At 36.7% G+C, this 20223-nt stretch overlaps 1 protein-coding gene across 3 annotated transcripts in view; it reads right to left on the bottom strand.

Annotated features, from left to right (window-relative positions):
* The window catches only part of LOC131028022 (isocitrate dehydrogenase [NAD] catalytic subunit 5, mitochondrial), a 71420-nt gene extending 53011 nt beyond the window's left edge, over positions 1-18409 (bottom strand). The window contains exons 1-2 of one of the 3 annotated variants that reach the window (XM_057958179.2): positions 18275-18409; positions 17897-18133 (exon numbers count right to left, since the gene is read on the bottom strand). In XM_057958179.2, coding sequence (XP_057814162.1) covers positions 17897-18112 — 216 coding nt within the window. In that variant the 5' untranslated portion in view covers positions 18113-18133; positions 18275-18409. Of the gene's footprint in view, positions 1-17896; positions 18151-18274 lie in introns of all 3 variants that reach the window. The other 2 variants (XM_057958349.2, XM_057958273.2) reach the window with 2 other exon arrangements.
* Between the last annotated feature and the right edge of the window lie 1814 nt (positions 18410-20223).

The raw sequence follows: 20223 nt of genomic DNA, 5'->3' as shown, positions 1-20223 counted from the left end.
ACCATTTCCATCATCATTATTAAGCCTGCATGTACAGCTGGAACAACAAGCAAAGGAGAGGGTGACTTTAATTGGAACAGGTCAATAAGCTACTGATTTTCTTAGAAAGCTAAGTTATCAGGGTACCAATATTGCCATGGGTGCATACAGGATCTGCCAACATTTTAAGGCTCGACACTTTGGTATGGCTCATGGCCATATAAAATATATAAAAATTACAGTAAGAACTAAATTAACTATAATATCAATTTAATATGACTAAAATTAACCAAAAAACCCATCAAAACAGAGCAGCATAAGTCCTCAAAATATCCCAGAATTGAGATTTTTTAAAAATCCCCGGCTGAAACAATTTTTTTCCCCAAAAAATACCAACTTAATCAGCCATGATTTTCAACAATTTTAAAAGTTTTAATCACAAACAAAAAATTGCAAAAAATCGCCAAGGAAATGCATTTACTATACACCAACCTGTCCTGATACCCTCACCGTGTGAAAACACTAGTGACCTTGAATGGATGTATATTTCTAATAGATGTTAAGGGCATTAAAATTAGAAACACATTATTTGGTATGCTTTTCTGTTTGAGGTTAAGGGCATTAACATGGAATGGTTAAGAGATGTGTCATTCTTTTCTCAATATTCCACACTACTGTTATTTGCCTTAGAATAGTAATAATGCTTTCAATATTCTTTCTAACATATCTGAACATTGCCTTAGAATCATAGAAATGGTTATTGAGCAGGAGAAGAATAAGGAATTTGAGAAGGAGATGGACAAGGAGAATCTGAGCAAGGATAAGGGGGATGCTGGAGAAGGGTTAATTCTAGATAATCTCAAAAACCTATCTGAGGTTAGAATGGGTTTTGACAGGTGGGCTTATGAAGGAATCAAGAATCTAGAAAAAAATGGGAAGCAGTGGGAAGAGAAAAGGAAGAAAGAGGATAGGGACCAGAAGCAGTGGAAGAAGGAAGTGGAGGAAAATGCAAAGAAGATGGAAGCTCAAATTGGTAATCTGGACGAAGGAAAAACTGCTATGAAAAACCTTTTGGTAATGATTCCGGATATCCTTACTGCTGTTACTAAGAACTTAGAGGAAATCTCTAAAGTCCTTGAGGGCTCCAGCACTCCCAAACCCGTCGTGGACCTTGATATTGATGAAGATGCTATTGAGACAAGGACTGTGGAAAGTGCTCCTGGTGGCGCCGCAAAGAGAACAAGGGCGAGCATGAAGAAAGTTGTTGTGGCCTCTTCTAAGGAAATCCCTAAACTTAGGGATAATATTAAAGAATTGCATGGGATTAGCGGAAATCTCGCTAATGCCCTAAAAAACATTAAGTAGTTTGTTTTTTGTCTTTTGTCTATTTTGGCTGGACGTTGCTGGTTCTGTGGGGCTTTTTTGCTGGATATTGCTCGTTTCTAAGTTGGTTTTTTAGCTGTTTGTTCCTTCTTGTTTCTTAATGCTCTAATTTCTAAAGGATCTTTTGTAAAGGGTTTCGGGATCCCTTCAAAACCTGCTTTTACCGTAATCAAAAACATATCTGAACCTTATATAAGTACTCGCCAAAAGAAAAAATAGAAAGTCAAACCAAACTAAAACCAACCTAACAATGTTTTCTTGGAATTCTAGTGATCTTGACTATTCAAAACAATTTTAACATATAATTGTTAACAACAATACCAAGGTGGCTGTTTAGATCATAGTTGAAAAACTCAGCCTCAGCAATGACTCCGCAAGCCCAATTTTTTTTAAAAACTCGACAATAACTCACCAACTTTATTGAACATTTGAAAATACATTTTTTTTAAATATTATTCAGAAACCCACATTTACACCAAGTATAATCAATTTACTTATTATTACTGTATTGTTGATGTGTTTTTTATGCACATGCGAACACAGAATAAAATACCTAAAGGGTACCTTATCCTCTCTTGAATAAAGCCTCCGAATGCTGAAGATGTCACGAAAAGGATCAATCAGGATGACTTCAAGGTTCTTTTTGTAGGATCTCTACGTGTGGATAAGCTCTCTGTGGTATGATGTGATTTTGCTGGAATCACAAGGGGACTTACACTTGACGACCTAAACATCTGATTCGCTTTGAATATTGCTGGAACACAGGATTTCACTAGCCTAGACTTTTTGAAAAAAGGAAAAAAGGATGAGGGCGAGGAAAGGATCTAATTCTAATACTAAGAAATGTAGGAGCAATGATTGATTTTTGATGAAATTCTAACTAAGTCTTGTTTTGACATCCCAGGACCATCTCCACAAGGTTAGTGCGATCTTCCGAGGAAAGCTTTATGATGTTCAAATCATCGTTACAGGCATAGACACCATCAGGCTGATGCATATCAATGAAGAAGCGACAATTGAAGTTGAGCTTAAGTTGAATGATTCCAGTTGACTACACAAGGCAAGTCTGCAATCAACAAACTACTAGTAGTATGGATATACGAATTTCACCATCAATCAAACACATTTCTTCCATTCATCTAATAACATAAAATCAAATCTAAGAAGTATAGAGACCATGCAAATTGTTGAACTGACCCATAGATTTCACCATTTCTTCAATGAAGTTTTACAAGTCTTTTACAACATCTTAGCAACAATCTTTGCTTTCTCTTGCTATTCTACTCTAATTGCTATTCTATCAACTGAATATTTACTATTAGCTATTATTGACTAACTATTGACTCCCTATTCACTAACTATTAGCTTTCTATTATTCTTTACAAATGAAGAGTCGGGGCTTATATAGTGCCCTTAATACAATTCAATGGCTAAGATCAATTTGAGATCAATGGCCAAAATTCTACAATGAAAACCCTAATTAGGGTTTGTTACAACAAACTCAATTCTGACCAATGAAATAATTGTATTAATTGGACACATGTCTTCTTTGGAATATTCGACCAATGGATAGTTGGGGTAGGTACATCGAAGTTTGTGCCACCTTTAATGAGTCAAGTACATTGAATCTAGACATGCTGAGGTGGACCAACCCGACTGGAGGAGTGATGACTAGGATGCCACCTTGTCTAACACTTGGTTGATTCTCAATTTGGTGATGCTTTCCTTCAAATGCTGGACTGGAAGATAGATGGAGAAGGTCATCCTTAATGATGCTGGATTGGAGGACATCATCCTTGTCCTGACTTGATCTTCTTTGATGAGGGTTTGCCAGGTAGTTGATCTTCCGACTCCGGGGTCGCCATTTGATGCCTACACAAAAGATTAAAGTTAGTCTTTGAGCATCAAACCTTAAAGCATAGAATTTAGGACCTTCCAAGAGAATGATTTAAGATATTAATTTGGAAATGACATGATAAATCCAAAATTCTAATTTTTCAAATTAATGGCAATGAAATCAAAATAAATCTTGAATACGAACTTCAAAATGATTCTTCATACCTTCTCCTTTGAAAGCCTAACTATAAAACCTTGGAAAATGATGAAAGAGGACCGGACTTTGCTAGACAAGGGTTGAATTGTGGTCTTCCTTTGGATGAATTATGCCTTCATTAGCCTCCAAAAGGCCTCACCTTCCACTAGCTTCTCCAAAATCTGGAAATTCGCCTTCAAATACCTCCCAAAATCTGGAAATTATCCTCCAACTTGCTCAATTTCGCACCTCCAAATGTGCTCTTCAAGTTCGCATAAGAAGGAATGAATGAATGATTTGAATTTTGAAACAATACTCCTTCCTTATATAGGGTGCTCACCCTAATTCTTGTTGAGGCCGACTTGACAAAAAGGAAATAAAATGAAATAAAACCCCCCTTTTGAAGGATGGCCAACTTGGCAAATAAAGGCAAATAACAAATATTGAGCGCTCAACTTAATTTTTTCATTTTTGAATTAATTTCAAAGCTTTAAGGGTGGATTTTTACATTTATTTTAAGGCTTGAAAATTAATTAATTCAATTACAAAGGCCTCAAATTATGCGAACTTAATTTAACCTCCCCAAATGTTTTAATTTTAGCAAATTTGGTAAAAATTTGGGAATATGGAAGTTTAATTAAGGCTTAATGAAAGTTCCTGATGACTTCGCCCTGGACCCTTTGGAAGGGTCAGGAGCAATTTTTCAAATTAAGTCTTGAATACCTCATTCCTTGGCTCCAAAACCTCTTGGAAGGTGAGTTCATGTGTGCTTTGACCTAATCAAAGTCTTGCATTTCAATTTTATATCATTTTTCAAGAGGAAATTAGGTGAACATGTGAATTTCGACCTGGGCCCTCTAGAAGGGTCAGGAGCGATTTTTCTTGCTTGAGCTTACTTCTTCATCATTTTGTCTTGAATCCACCCCTCAAGGCTAGGCAAAGGTCTTCTTCTTTCACTCCATCCAAGCTTGGTTCGTTCCTGCAGGGCAAAATAGGGGATTTTGAGATTTTCGCCCTAGACCCTCTGGAAGGGTCAGGAGTGATTTTTAGGTTTTAGGCCTATTTTCCAATCCTTTCATCTTCAAATCACTTCCATGGCATAAAACATCTTGCCTTACTCCCCTTCAAGTCATGAAAACCAAAATCTCATCTTGAAATGCAAGGAAAATAGGAGCATTTGGAAATTTCGCCCTGGACCCTCTGGAAGGGTCAGGAGCGAATTTTCCTCTTGGCATCAAAACTTGCATCCTTAGCAATCCAACCCAACTTCAAGGCAATTCAAATGTCATTTTACACCCATGTCTAAGCTTGGCCTTGCCCAAAATTTGGAGAAAAGGATGGTTTTAGTGTTTTTCGCTCTGGACCCTCTGGAAGGGTCAGGAGCGGTTTTTCTCATTTGGGCTCAATTCCTTCAATCTTGATAATCATTGGCAATTTGGAGTCATTCCTAAGGCCTTCTTTAATCATGATCCACACTAGATTTGGCATGAAACTAAGGGAAAAGATAGATTTTGCTCAATTTCGCCCTAGACCCTCTGGAAGGGTCAGGAGCGATTTTCCCTTTTTAGACCAAAATCATCATTCTTTCAAACCCAATCTTTATTGCAAGGTAAATTCTCATCTTTCTTCGCCCTAGGAACAAGGTTTTAAGCTCAAGCAAGGTTAAAAATATAGGCTTGCAAGGAATTTCGCTCTGGACCCTTTGGAAGGGTCAGGAGCGAAATTTCCTTCCTTGGCTAAAACACTCATTCCTTAACTCCTTCAAACGTCCTTAAAGATTTCAATATGCCCATTTTCTCTCTCAACATGCCTTAGACTTTTCAATTTGACCAAATAAGGCAAGAAATGAGTCCTAGGTTGATTTTCGCTCTAGAACCTTTGGAAGGGTCAGGAGTGATTATCACTTTTTAAGCAAAATCTTGATCTTTGAAATCATCCAACTCCCTCTCAAGGCAAGAACATTCAAAAACACCTCCACACATGCCTTGGAAACTAGCAACTTGGTCTTGATAAGTGATAAATTGAGGTGTATAAGGATTTTCACTCTGGACCCTTCGAAAGGGTCAAGAGCGAAATTCCTAATCTTGGCCAAAATCCTGACTTCATTTTCACATTTCTCCATCCAAACAAGTGTTTTGCGCTCAAAGATGCCTGGGAACGAGTTGGTTCTAAGTTTGGGTCAAACTAGAATGTCATATGGAGAATTTCACTCTGGACCCTTTGGAAGGGTCAGGAGCGAAATTCGCTTTGGACCCTTTAGAAGGGTAAGGAGCGAAATTTGACTTTTTGAACTCTCCGTCAGGATCATTTTATGGAATATAACATTTAAGTATAAGAAAGAAGTTCTTATACTTTAAGTTATATTCCATATATACTTTCAAGATGTTTGAGAGTGGTTTCAGACCTCCAGGAGCTATATTGCAAAATCAAGTTTTTGGAGGATTTTCAGTTTTCCAAACTTAGTCAAATTTCAGGATCAGGGCATTACAGACTTAGCCAAATTTCAGGATCAGGACATTCCAGACTTCATCACTCATCAACTTGACCTCACTCAAGCAGAACCTGCTATCCAGGTGATCCCCTTGGCGACACTCGAAAGCTAAAGGCTAATAGACAAAACCCTAAAAGACCTAGAAAACAAACCCTAGAAAGCAAAAAGCAGGGGTCCCCATTTGCAATGGGGCGATGTGTGAATACGTCACAACATGTATATTAAAAATTATTACGGTGTAATAATTTTTAATATACATTATACAATAATAATAAGTAATATATATACTTTCAGGAAGAAATTGATATCAAAAATACTAAAAATCGATATTAAAAATTTAAACAAATCCTTAGAAGTTAGAACTGTTCAAATGGAAACTTGAAAGCTGAAGTTCGTGCTTTTTTTTGCTCCCGTCGTCACGCAATGAAATGAAATACCAAAATATTTCCACCTTTCCGGACTTAAGTCGTTTTGTTTTGTGTTTCGTGCCAAGTTTAGGGTCAATTTTCTGCGAGTTTTGGCGATTTTGACGCCCAAAAATCGTGGCGGGCATTACTTAAACTCACTGCCGAGTATTGCAGCGAGTGACTTGCGCGCCATTTGGGCTCACAAGTTTTCCTATGGCGCGCAGAGTTTTCCATCTAAGGTTTAGATTACCAAGGTTAAGTTGGGACAAATTTCCTTTTTAGATGCTAACAAAGTGTGATAATTTGGAGCTTCAATTTGACATTGGCCATCAAGTTTCGATGACGAGCAAGTATAGTGACAATTGTATAATAAAGTGAGAAGTATCGGACTCGGCCTCGTCCAAGATGATAGACTCGCCAGACTCACCGAGTTGGCAAGTTTGGCCTAAATTTGCAAAACTCCGCGAGTCCCATGCCTCAAACTCGGTCGCCGGCTGGGTTAGAAAAAATGGCAAAAAATAAACATTTTAAAAAGTTTTTTTAACTTCTTTTTTTGTTGTTTATCCTTAGCCCCTAAAAGTCTTTTTTGTTTTGTTATTTATCCTTAGCCCCTAAAAGTGAACTTCATTTCATTCACTTGCAAAAATAGGAGTAAAGTGAGTTGTGAAGAAAAACAAGGGTGCATTGAAGAAAAACCAGCAAGGAGGAAGCTCAAGATTTCTTCCATTTATCACATTGGGGCTGCATTGTGTTTGGATTTGGTGCATCAAGAGTTGGATAGGAAGAGTTTGCAGTTCATTTCAAGATTGTTGTAAGACATAAGATTGATTTTTGACATTTTTTTGTTTCTTGTATGCAAAAATTCCATTTTCTATTCATTTATTTTTAAAGTTTTACATTTTCTTCCAAAATCTTTTGTATGTTACTATGTAGGGTTTGTAAATTCTTTTAAAAAAAAAACTGTAAGGTTTGTCAAACCCTACAATTTATTTATTTTTTAAATATACAAACCCTAACTTAGTTTTTTGAAAAAAATGTTCAGTGAGAATGAATGCACAACAAAGAATGAATGTATTGATTTTTTTTTGTATTTGTAATGTTTTATTGCAGCAACATTCACTTTCTTATTTGCCTCAAGTTTCACAAAACTATAATACAATGTCTTCTAGTTCTTCTAGACGCCCCATTAGAAAGGACCCTACTTGGAAATTTCATGAGGATTTTCTAAGGCAAAAAAGGGGGCAGACAAAGTGATTTTTTTGCAAAACAATATTCCATGGAGGCATATATAGATTGAAATACCATATTGTCGGTGTGCGTGGGCATGATGTCGACCGATGCATTGAAGCAACGACTACGGCCATATGCGAGTGCTATGTAATGGTTGAAGAAATTGAAAAGAAAAAGAAGCAAAAGGAGGATCTCGCAGCCATTGGAAGAGGGGCAGCTTTAGGGACACCTTTAGGTTGTGTTGGAGGCCCTTCTTCCTTACCTCCATATCGTCCCACTCACTTTGCTACTGGTGGTGCTTCCGCTTCTGCTTCTGCAAGTGCCACTTCTCATGTTCCTAGCACTGCTAATGGTAGTGGGAGTGTTAGCATTGGATCTAGAATTCGTAAATCTAGGTTGGATATCTTCTTTGCCCCTCGCACTAATCCTGGGTCCCAACAGTTGCTTGAGAGCATGGGTTGGAACAAGGAGGTCCATGATGACGCTAAAATGGCAGTTGGCAGGTTTTGGGTCTACGACAGTGTTCCATTCTTCACAGCCAGGTAAATGTTTTATGTTTGATTGTTTTAATTTTTATACTTTGATTGTTCATTTTGTTTTTTGTCGTACATAGTACATACTACATAGTTCATTAGTACATACTTATCTCATTTAAATTATTTGTGACAAATCTCCTTATTGGCAAGAAATGGTTGATGCCCTTACCATATGCGGGCAGGGTTCAAAAACCCTTCTGAGTCTGATTTGAGGGGACCCATTTTGACTAAATGGTGAATGATGTGAAGAAGGAATTGGCTGATCAACGCCAAGTATGGACCAATAAAGGTTGCACCATCATGACTGGTGGTTGGACGGATAGGAGAAATAGAACTCTCGTTAATTTTCTTGTTTCTTCCACAAGTGATTGATTAATTTTAGTTTCATTTAGTCATTAATTTTTTATTTTTCATTTACTGATTTATTGAATGATCATTGATCTTGCTTTATTTTTTGATTTCAAGGGGCACCATTTTCATCAAGTCCATTGATGCCTTTGCCCATTGCAAGAATGCCACCTACCTATGTGAGCAGATAGAGGAGGTGATTGATGAGGTGGGTGAGGAGAATGCGGTAAAAGTGGTGACCGACAATGCAGGAAATTATGTTGCTGCAAGTAAACTTTTGATTACAAACTAATTTTGTTTGCAAATTAATTACTATTTTGTAACTTCATTAATTACAATGCAACAAATTATGTTGTTGCAAGTAGACTATTGATGGAGAGGCACCCATCTATAGTTTGGACTCCATGTGTCGCCCATTGCATTCACCTCATGTTGGAGGATATTAGAAAACTGCCATAGGTCAAGAGATGTGTAGAAAGGGCGAGAAATGTGTGCAAATTTGTATATAATCATTCATGGGTGTTGGCTCTTATGAGACAATACACAGAGCAGAAGGAGTTAGCTCATCCAAGAATCACAGGATTTGCCACAAACTTCATCACATTGCAGTCCATGCTTCGCTGTAAGTCGGCATTGAGACGTATGATTGTTGGTGAGGAGTGGTCTTCCTCATCCTATGCTACACCCTTGCAAGGAAAGATATGGCAAACTGCATTTTTGATGAGCGAGACTTTTGGATCCCTTGTGATGAGATAGTGAAGGTAAATTTTCTATAAATTCTACAATTTAAGTTTTTGTTTTATAACTTATTCATCATATTCTCTTATTTGCTCATTTTTCTAAATTACACAATATTTTCAATTTTGCAGTTTGTTAAGCCCTTGGTGGTTCTGTTGCGAGTTGCGGATGGAGAAAAGCTCGCAATGGGCTACATATATCAGGGCATGGATAGGGCGAAGGAGGGCATCAAATCCGTCTATGGAGGAGATGAGAGCAAGTATGGTCCCATTTGTTGGGAGATCATTGATAGGAGATGACATCATCAGCTTCATAGGCCCATCCATGCAGCAGCCTATTATCTAAATCCGGCATTCCATTTTAGCCCTACTTTCAAGGCTGATGTGGAGGTCCTTAATGGGCTATACTCAATCATGGAGAAGATGGCACCTGTTGGTTCTACTCAAACAGAGCTTATTCGAAAGCTACAGTTGTTCTCAAATGCACAAGGGGAGGCCTCTCGTCCTATCGCCAAAGAAAGTAGGACAACTATGATGCCATGTAAAAATAAATTGTAAGTCTTAATTTTAGTTTTATTGTATATTGTTAAATGAAATTATGAGTGAGACTGATTTTATTTATTTTTCTCATTTCAAACTCAGATAATTGGTGGAGCTATTTTGGCCCAATGACACCAAATCTTCAGAAGTTGGCCATTCGCATCTTGAGCCACCCATGCAGCGCATCTGGTTGTGAGCGCAATTGGAGTATGTTTGAGCACATACACTCCAAGAGGCACAATAGATTATCCGTGGAGAAGATGAATGATCTCGTCTTTGTTCACTACAACCTCCACTTGAAAATGAGAAAGAATGCATTAGCTGACATCTCTCCTATCATTCTAGATGAGGTTGATCCTGATGTAGAGTGGGCCACTGAGACAGATCCTATGGCTGTCTTTAGTGATGATGACACTGATTGGATTGACCAGGTAGATATAAAGGTTGAGGTTGTAGCCATGGCAGAGGAGGAGCAGAGACAGGAGATTCAGAGGCAGTTAGTGACACAGATGTTCCTGCTGTTGGTGAGCATGGCATGGTGTCATGGGGAGCGGCTATGGCTGCCGAATCATCCAGGACCTACCTTAGACGCCTTTGCAAGGTACCAGGGCCAGAGGGTGCACGCTCTTCTGAGCCATAGGCTGGTAGTTGTATTACCTTTAGTATTTGTATGGAACATTTGATGATGATCATATGATGACATGGATTTTTTATTCCATGAGTTTTGTAATATTGTATACATTTGACAAAATTTATATATCTATGTTTGTTATTTCCTTCATCTGCAATTTGAGTTTATGCTTATGTGATTGATGTATACTTGTGTATGTAATCAAATGAGCCGAGTTTGATGATGTTATTGTGTCTTTAAGGTGTATTCAATAAAGGGTGCATGAAACAAGTTTTAAATCTTTAAAAATCTCTAAATTTCTTGAGTTTTTCACTTTCCCCAGTCCAGCTAAGTCTGAAGGCGAGTCTGACTTGAAGTCCCAAGTTTGAGTCCAAGTCGGCCTTGTCGAGTCCGAGTCCCGTTTCTTTGACAGGAATTGTACATGAATTCTTTAGAAATATAGCATAGCATTCCATGCATATTAAATAGGTATCAAAAAACTAATACATGCCTTGAGAGAAGTCATGCCCTAGTCTTGTGGGTTTATCATAATCCCTTCCAAAGCGGGCCTCATATTTTCTCTTTAACGATCTAGATAGATTTTGGCAGCAAATATCTCATTGAAAGAGAATGTCTTGTGCTTTGAATTTTCATTGAACCTTGTACCTATAATCTCTCAAATTCTCAACTCGAAGCCCATCAATGTTTTTAACTCCATTGACTTATACACAAAATCAAGGGAAATTACTTGAATAATAATAGCTAAAATTGTGGCTCAATAACTTGATCTCTTCTTTTGTACTAGAAGGTCATTATTATCTAATGGAAAAATATTTAACACTTTGTTTACAGTTTTACAAATCTGCTATAATAGTTATCAATGAGAACATTTCAATATCATTTATGGTCTTTTGAGATGAAAGATTTTGTTTCAAAAGCATTTTCTATAGCTCTATCCTAAGCTATTTGAGTCAAAACCTATTAAGATAAACTGTGTAATTGCTTCCTTTGTCATATAATTAATTCCCTTTCCACGCTCTTAATATAGTTTTCTCACATTATTCTAGAAATTTCAAGTACTATTAAATCACAAATATAAAATAGTTGATTCCTGTTTTGTAATTTATTATGTTTTCTTAGCAAAGGAAAACAATCTTTCTAATGATCTTCTTAAGCCTAAGGATTTTGAGATCCTAGAGGCCAACTTGGATAGTAATGAGGTTGGACAACTTCGGAGAAGCTCTGAACTAGGAGCTTCATCATCAAGACATGTAGCCCTCTAGCATAGGGCTATTCGTAGTAGCAAAAGTCAATCACTACATTTAATTTTTTGGAAATTTGTACTTAGTTTATATCTTGACTTTGTACAAACTATATTGTTATTGAAATTTTATCAATTGTAACCATCTAGTTATTATTTACACACTATAAGGTATGCTTTGTGCAATGCAATGTACATAACTGTTACAAGTGCGGTTGCCATTGCACCAAAAGATCAACCAGTTAATGCCTGATACAACCACTAGACTTATAGAATCTACAAGAGGCGGTTAAGTCATGTCACAGGACAAAATTATTGGCAGAGTTGGTGAACTTCGGAGCTGCATCACTCCCAAGTTGGACACAATGCTCAATCTCAAGTCGGCAAAGATGCAAGCTTATCTTTTCAGTGGCCTCATATTTGTTCTTGAACGTCTCAAGAAGGGCTAGGACAACCACTCGAACTCTTTGAAAAACATTTTTGCAGACATTTTCAAGTGTATGTAAGTTAGTAAGGCCTGAGTATATATATGCCACTGTATATAGAATTTTGGGTAAATTTTTGGCATGTAGATCCCTACCTGGAGTGTAGGGTAGTGAAAAATGTTGCATTCATCTTAGGGGGAGTTCTAGAGTTGTTGAATTTTTTAAGTTTTGCAGTATACATATTTGGTATTGATTCTGACACTTAGTCATTTTTCACCAAGTGTTGCCATCAATGTCAAAGGGGGAGGTTGTTGGCAAGAGACACTGCACAAGCCATCCAGTGTTGTCATTGATGGCAACCCAAGTCAATTACTCCATGCGCAGTGTGTAATTTGATCCTACCGGAAGTCAGAATGAAGATTTGGTTAAGTCTGGCAAGATAGAACAGAGTATCCGGCAGAACGTAGTATTTTGGTTGGCATTTCATTTTTGTTGAATATTTTGTGTTGCGGAGCTAGAGGAAGATTGTTAGATGTCTAGAGTATCTTATTCCAAAATCTTAGCCTCCGGTGATGATTGTCATGTGAATTAGAAGATCCGCTATACAGGTTTTTGGGTTGATCAATGTGGTATGAACGTATTGGTTAGTTGATCGTTGTGCGGAATTGATGGAATAATTTTGGTATTTGTTTTTGTGATCGAGGATATTTGGTTGACATTTGGGAAGCGTGTGGACAATTCTTTTTGGTCTGCATATGCATTGGAGTTCGGATTGAGTCGACTATGTATGCACGTTTCATTATTTGTATAATGTTCTTGAAGTTGACATGTAGAAGATATAATTTCGTGTTGCAAGATACATAAGACCGATGGATATGATCATTTTGGATGTCGGGGGGTGTGTGAAAAGTGTTTGTAATCGATTGTGCGCAGTTTCACGTACACAAGTGAAGGATTTATGCTCCGCAATATTGCAAAACAGTGGAACGAAGCAATATGAGATTAAGAGTTTTGTGCTTAACCGGAACTGTATTTTAGCATTTGTAGATGTTGTTTTTCAGTTCAGACATTCCAATTATCCTTTGTATAAGATATTGTAAGACAATGAGTCTTCCTAGGGTTGTAGCCCTTGATATTTTGAGCAGTGAGCTCTAGACAATGTGCCTAAATGCATGTGCATTCCATTGTAAACATTATATTTGAGTATACTCATTTTGTGGGTCTCATTCCCCACCGTGGTTTTTCCCTTGACCTGGTTTTCCACGTATAAAATCTCGGTGTTATGGTGTTGTTGCTGATTGCCTTGTGTTTCTGCATTTGTTTGTTCATTTTCATTAAGTGGTTGAAAGAACAAGTTAATAAAGCTAAAAATTGCAGAACAATGATTCACCCCTGCCCCCCTCTCAATGTTCCTTGATTCCAACACATAACAATATAAACAAAATCCTATTTTCTACAACTCAAGGGTTAAACTCTCTACTTTATTTGCTTCTTGTATCTCTATGCTATAGAAATGCCATTAAGTTTCAAAAAGGAAAAAAGTAGTTCTAGTCTCTTTTCTACAATTTTATACATTTTTTTAAATAAGATTTTTTCAAAACACCTTATACTTTTGGTTTGTTGATTTTTTCCCCAAACGATTTTTGTTGTGTTTATGAATCCTGCATACACAGCTAGAATGACAAGCAAAGGAGAGGGTGACTTTCAGTAGAACAAGTTAATAAGCTAAGTTTTCAGGGTACCAATATTGGCATGGATGCATACGGAATCTACCAACATTTTAAGGCTCCACACTTTGTTATGGCTCGTGGCCATACAAAATATATAAAAAAATAGAATAAGTGTTAGTGTGAATGAGGTTATTACCTATCTAGTTATTAGTGGGAACCTATTCACATCTTAAGTTTACTTAGGTTCTCAATTAGTTATCAAAGTTGGCATTCTGTCTCATTATTTACTTTTAGTCAGTTAGCATTTAATAATTGCATCATGCATTTAACGTTTGCATTAAGGGTAGTTGTCATCCTACCTCATCACCTTGCCTTTATAAGCAAGGCTTCTCATGTACATTTTGTATCCTCAATTATCACTTCAATAAATCTTGCATTATTAAAGCAATCTTTCTTGCCATTCTCTCTTGTGGAATCTGTTTTGGTCTTTTAGGGATCTTCGGGGTGTTGTGGAGTCACCTAATTACTCCAACAATAAGAACTAAATTAATAATAATATCAATGTGATATGAATCAAAATAACCAAAAAGAAAATGCAATCAAAATATTAAAAACAAGTCATGGAATAGAATGTCATATAGGTGTATAATGTATATTATCTAGAAAATATGAAATTAGTCAATGGTCAAGGTCAAACTCAAGCGCTACACAAATGTAATGTCCCCTTTTCAAAAATAGAACTTATTATTTATAGTAAGCTTGACTGTCCAAAATAGTAAACTAGGACTATTGGATAGACTAGAAAAATACTATCTTTTCTCATGATTCAATTAAATCAAAAATAATATTTTATCATCAAAAGATGTTATTTATAATCAAATACTCAAGTAATGGCGTGGCTTTTTGGAAAGGCTAGTTTTAACAACTTTTTGAATCTCATTGCTCATTTGACTTTGCTTCTACAATCCAAAAGATCGTATGAGAAGTAGCAACTTTATCTTGCAAACTGAAAATAGAAGTTGATAAAATCGACAATTTTAAAATGGCATGTTATGTCATGTACCAGCAATAACCCTACGTTATCATAACTCTGTAATTATCAATTCATCATGTAATTATATACATCGACATTTGCATGAATATATTTATCTTATTGATTTGTTCAATGGCACATGTACACATCTAATTAATGGATAAATGTATTATGTATTTTTAGTTACATAAAGATCTGTGTAGATAATCTGTGTCATGACTAATAAACAGTAAATTAACCGACTAATTGTTATGAATATTAACCAACACTATCGGGCGATAAGGTAATACGACTTCGGCAAGAAGTCATGACTCTAGGAAAAGACGTGATTTCTCTCCCTCTTCCATCGTGATGTTTCCCCGACTTAAATAGGGTCACGGGGAGGTTTGGAGACACACGGAGAATTTGGGAAGACAGTACCCTGTTTACAGAAGAAGAAACCATCACCCAAAGACAGCGTCGGGCATCCACGTTTCCATCCTAGCACATACTAAGGAACGGGCATATCCACGATGTCCTGCATTTAATTACTTCGAATTAAACTGAATCTAGTTGCGGCTACGCACTGGTGTGTTTACTACTTCCCAACAAATGTATGGTCATAAGAGACCCCAACCGATAACATTATCTTCTAACTGGAGCACATCGATTGCTTATATGTAATGGTAGATAATCTGCGGTTTATGTTCAACTTAATTACGTTCTGATTAAATCATATGATCTGTTCATACAGAATTAATCCTGTTTGAATATACAACTGTTAAATATGTTGTTGTGACAATGTCTGTATAATCTGATTATGTACTCAAGTCTACTTCACTGATAGAGGTTATAGGAGTAATACATTTGATTTAAAAATCTGAATACTTTATAGAGATATTAGATATGAAGTTCATCTCTATCTTGGTGAGAGCCCTGGAGAGAGTAATCAGTAGCTACGAGGGGCTGTCATGTGGTCAGAGACCAGTGAAGCCAAGAAGCCAGTTACAATCTCCCTGCCAGTCTACCCAAGACAGAGAAGAAGTCATACTGTCTTAAGAATTAAGTGGGCAGCATAGGGGATCTACCCATCTAGCAAGGGGGTTAAGAGTAACCAGACCTTGGATCTGGTAGACAGAAGCTCTTGCTCTCCCATTTAGTCCAAGATACTTTCCTCTGTCTACGTGTTGATGTTATTACTTAACTCATAACATTTATATGCTGTAGGTATAGTGTGTGCACACCCTTGTGATTGCAGGATCATCCAGGATCAGAATTCCAGCTACAAGGCAAGGTATAAACTAGCTTACGCTCAAATTTCCTTTAATGATAATTCTGGTATGACAAATAAATCATGTCAGCCATTAATTAAAGTGCAGTCAGTTTTTGATATAGTTAAAAGTGTCCCTTAAAGTACGTATCAAGAAACTATTCTGAATAGCATTATGACTAATAATCAGGTACTAAACTAGTAGGGGACATCACATGTTAGGAGATGGTTGCCAGAAAGGAAATGGATGTTTATAATTGGGAACTCGAGCATTTTTCCCTCCTAGGCATTTGATTTGGGTGCCCAAGATTGAGTTTGAATATGTTCTATTTATCCGGTTTGAGTTGGAAAGAATAATTCATTCTCTCTCACTTTTGCTAACAAGCTTATGCTATTTTCATCAGAGGCTGCTAAACCAATGAAGAATTGATCTCTGGGCTGATAAACCAAGGAGGTTAGAGACTCAAGGGCAATAGATCCAAGGGTTTCTAGGAGAAATCTCACAGGGGTTGCATTTGCATTTCATGCTTTGTAGTTGCAAATTTTTGTAATAGATTGTAGGTGACTTTCAGAAGCATTGCAAGTGAACATTGTAGATGTTAATTTCAGTTTGTTTGTTGATTATAACAATAAATGTTGCTGAATATTTTGCTGTTGTAAGACACTCTGGAGTTCGTTATTTCAATGATATTTCAGTTTGGAGTGATTTGATGAAACTTGCAGTTTACCCAATTTGCTTGTTTCATGTATTTTTGTAAATCTGAAATTAAAGAATTAAAAGGTTTGTAAATCTGACTAAAATAATTAATAAGAATTATTACAACAAACAAATGGTCATATTGCTCATCATTGAGAGAATCCAAATCGGCAATTGATTTATTGGAACCAGATGCATTAGGATTAGCTATTATGACACTCCCACTAGTTCCACTACGACTCCTATGTAGAAGTTTAATGCTAGTTAATTATCTCGGCTTAGTTTTCATTTTCTATTTTATTTTTTATCTTCGCTTAAAAAGTTTTAAAAATTTACAATGAACTACAATATATTAGTAAAAAAAGATCTATGCCCTTGATGCTAGGGTTTTCTCCATTTTAGCCATATTTTTTTATTGGAATTGTGCTTGTCAGGGATATTTTTATCAACATTGGGCAAAAGCTCTTCTTCATCTCAATTTTACTACGGAAACCCATTAGACTGCATTTTCATCTTACAGATCCCTCGAGTCAAATTTATAAATTCTGCAAGGCAATTTTTTTAAATAAATTTCAATAACGAAAGGTATGGCACCTCAGCCTCCTTTTTAGGTCTCCTCCGTTCAAACTTTAGGCAAAATCTTTTTGTAAAATTAATTTAGCCTGGGAAAGCAACATCACCTCCATCTCCTTTTTTCTGAGTCCTCCAATCAAACTCTCAAATTCAACACACTCACACATCATAATACTCTAGGTGTATGGGGATTTGTTGCTGGTCTTTGGCATGGCAAGCTTCATCTCATCCACCAGACCACAACACCTTGGAGTACGCCCTTATAGATATTATCAGAGTTTTAAAAATTAATTTGAAAGATAGCATAGAAAATCAATTTTTCACAGACACTAAGCGATGTTCCTTAGATCCCTTGTGTTTTACCAGTTCAAACAATATACAAAAAATCAATGAAAATTGTCTCGCAAATTTACACTAATATCAAATCGCTCGATTAATATGTAAATCAGAAGTAATATCGACATTGTAAATCTTACATATTGTGTTGCCAATAGATGTCATCAACGCTTAAAATTGAATTACAATTACCTACCAAGAAAATTCGATACCCTTTAAAAACCAAAAGGAATGGATTGGGCGCCTTAAGTTTTTCATTCAAAACAGCTTTGTAGAGGTCATGAAAATAGTAGGCATATTTGCACCCAATAAATCGACAGATCAATTTATAAAAACCGGAAACCAGATATCAAAACTACCTGTTTAACAGATTCAGAAATCTCGGGCCCAATACCGTCTCCTGGAAACAAAGTGGCACGGATCCTTTCTCCATTTGCAATAGACCCCAGTTGTCTGGTAAAAGGCAAAAGTCCAGAATAACCCGGCCCCGTAAAACCGTCATTACAAAGTAGCGGCTTCGGGTCCCGCCTTAAGACGGTCCTGAGCAAGGATCGAAACCCGTGAGCTGCGGCCATAGAAATTGTTCACACGGAGCCCTAAATGTTTAAATCATCTGAAATTTAGCAATAGAAAAAGCTACACGAATTTACAGAAGATTCGTAGAAATGAATTTGTCAGCTTTTGAGAACATGCTAATGCATTTTAAATTTGAGAAAGCAAAAAAAAATTCAACTTACCAGGTTTTCTTATAACGGTCTTAGCGTTTGCCTTCGAGCTGTTGCAGAGAACGTTTTGCAAATCTAAAAATATTCAGTCTCGTTGTTCCCACATTAAAGGTTGAACAATTATTTTGGAAAAGTCATCGTTTTTATTAACACGTTGGAATATCAAATGAATCAATGAGATGGCAAAATTAAAATAATAGTTTGACTAAATTTTTTAATTTTTTAAAATGTCAAAAATAATTTATTTATTATTACATTAAATAAAAGTTGAGCTACACTAAAAAATTCAGAGGACCACCAACTTTAAATTTTTCCTAAAAAATCTCAGCAGTGACAACTCTATTTTTTAGGATGCCCCCTCCATGGGACCCCAGCCTAACTGGAGGAAAAGTCGCACATAAGAAGGCAACTCATGGCACCCATATCAACAAATCCCAAGAGCACTGAATGACACTGGGCAAGGAAACCCCAAGCAAAAGCCATTGAACTTCTATGAGAAGAAGAAACAACCTAGGAGTGGAAGGATCCGGAATCAAGGGAACACCTCCCAAAACATCAACAAAGACTTCGAATCAAAAATCGCAAATCAGAGCCATTGTTATAAAATCGACAATCCTCTCCCCGACATGGGCACATCTCCAAAGTTGTGTCTTTTCGCTAAATGGTGTAGCCCAAGCTACCTGGTAGAATGAATTGTGGAATGGTGAACGACACTCTCTAATGGTCAGATAAGTGTTTGATCCATTTCTCAAGGATTCTTTATAATTGAATGTATGGATGAATATCTCAAAAGGGATATCATGCATGGGAAGCCCTTGTTTTTTTAGGGTTTTAGTGTTTCCTACACAGACTAGGAACCGAATCTTGATCTTAGCAAACATAGGATCCAAAAACTCCCTAAATGGATGATTTTCAAAAACCTACCACCTGAGTATTGGAGCATGGAAGCCCTAAGCAGGATAAGAGAAGAGATTGGATCCTTCATCGACGTGGATGAGGATTTATTTTTTGGCAAAATAGGATCAAAAGCTAAACTTTATATAAACATAGACTGGAATCAAAAAACATTTGAGGATCTAGAAATGATTTTAGAAAAAGGGATATGGACTCAAAAAATAAAATATTGATAATAATCCTTGTGGAGGGAGATGCATACTTGGGCCTAGATCCATCACAAGCAGCTCAAATCAGGTCAATAATAACCCTGGCAAAACCACTGATAATCCAAGGTCAACAATAAAAAAATTTGAAGCAAAAGACAAAGGCAAGCTCCCAATGACAATAATAGAGCTTGGATTAAATTCCAAAAAGAGGAAACTAATACCTAGCATGCCATTGGCTTTATATCCAATACAAACTATCAGTCATGACCTATAATAATTAGGGATGACGTAGAATCTGAAGGGAGGGATTTTTTCAAACTACTTAAGGATGCAAAAAAAATCCAAAGAGATGTAAACTTGCAAATGAACTCATGCCTCTACCCAAAGAGGATCTCTCTAGTGGATATTAGGGAGGAGCTCCTCCTGAGACTAGGGAGAAGGTAGCAAAGCAAGAGTTAGACGGAGAAATAAGAGAGGTGGAAGGCATTGATCCTCAAAACACTCAAGTCATCCCAGGGATCAACAATGCAAAATATGACAAATAGGGATAAGAATTATTTGCACTAAATTCCATTGGTGAATTCTTAGGGATCTCAGGAGAAGACATCAGAAACATAGAAGCCAAGCCAAAAATAGCATAACAAAAATAAGCCCAACTAAAGAAATTGTCGGAGGAAGGGGAAATGGAAATCAAGGAAAACAACTTACTATTTTCAAATAAGGATCCTAGAGAAATCGATCTCAGAGACCAGTCAAAGTCTGAAATTTTGGGGATTCAACAAATCCCTTCCAATAAAGTCAAACCAAACTTTGGTAAAAACTCAAGTAAAAGAGTGGGTAAGAAATCTCTGCATGAAC

Source organism: Cryptomeria japonica, chromosome 8 (genome assembly GCF_030272615.1).
Source record: "Cryptomeria japonica chromosome 8, Sugi_1.0, whole genome shotgun sequence".
Classification (NCBI taxonomy): domain Eukaryota; kingdom Viridiplantae; phylum Streptophyta; class Pinopsida; order Cupressales; family Cupressaceae; genus Cryptomeria; species Cryptomeria japonica.
Note: the sequence above shows the minus strand (reverse complement) of the source record. Positions and strands in the feature narration are given on the sequence as shown.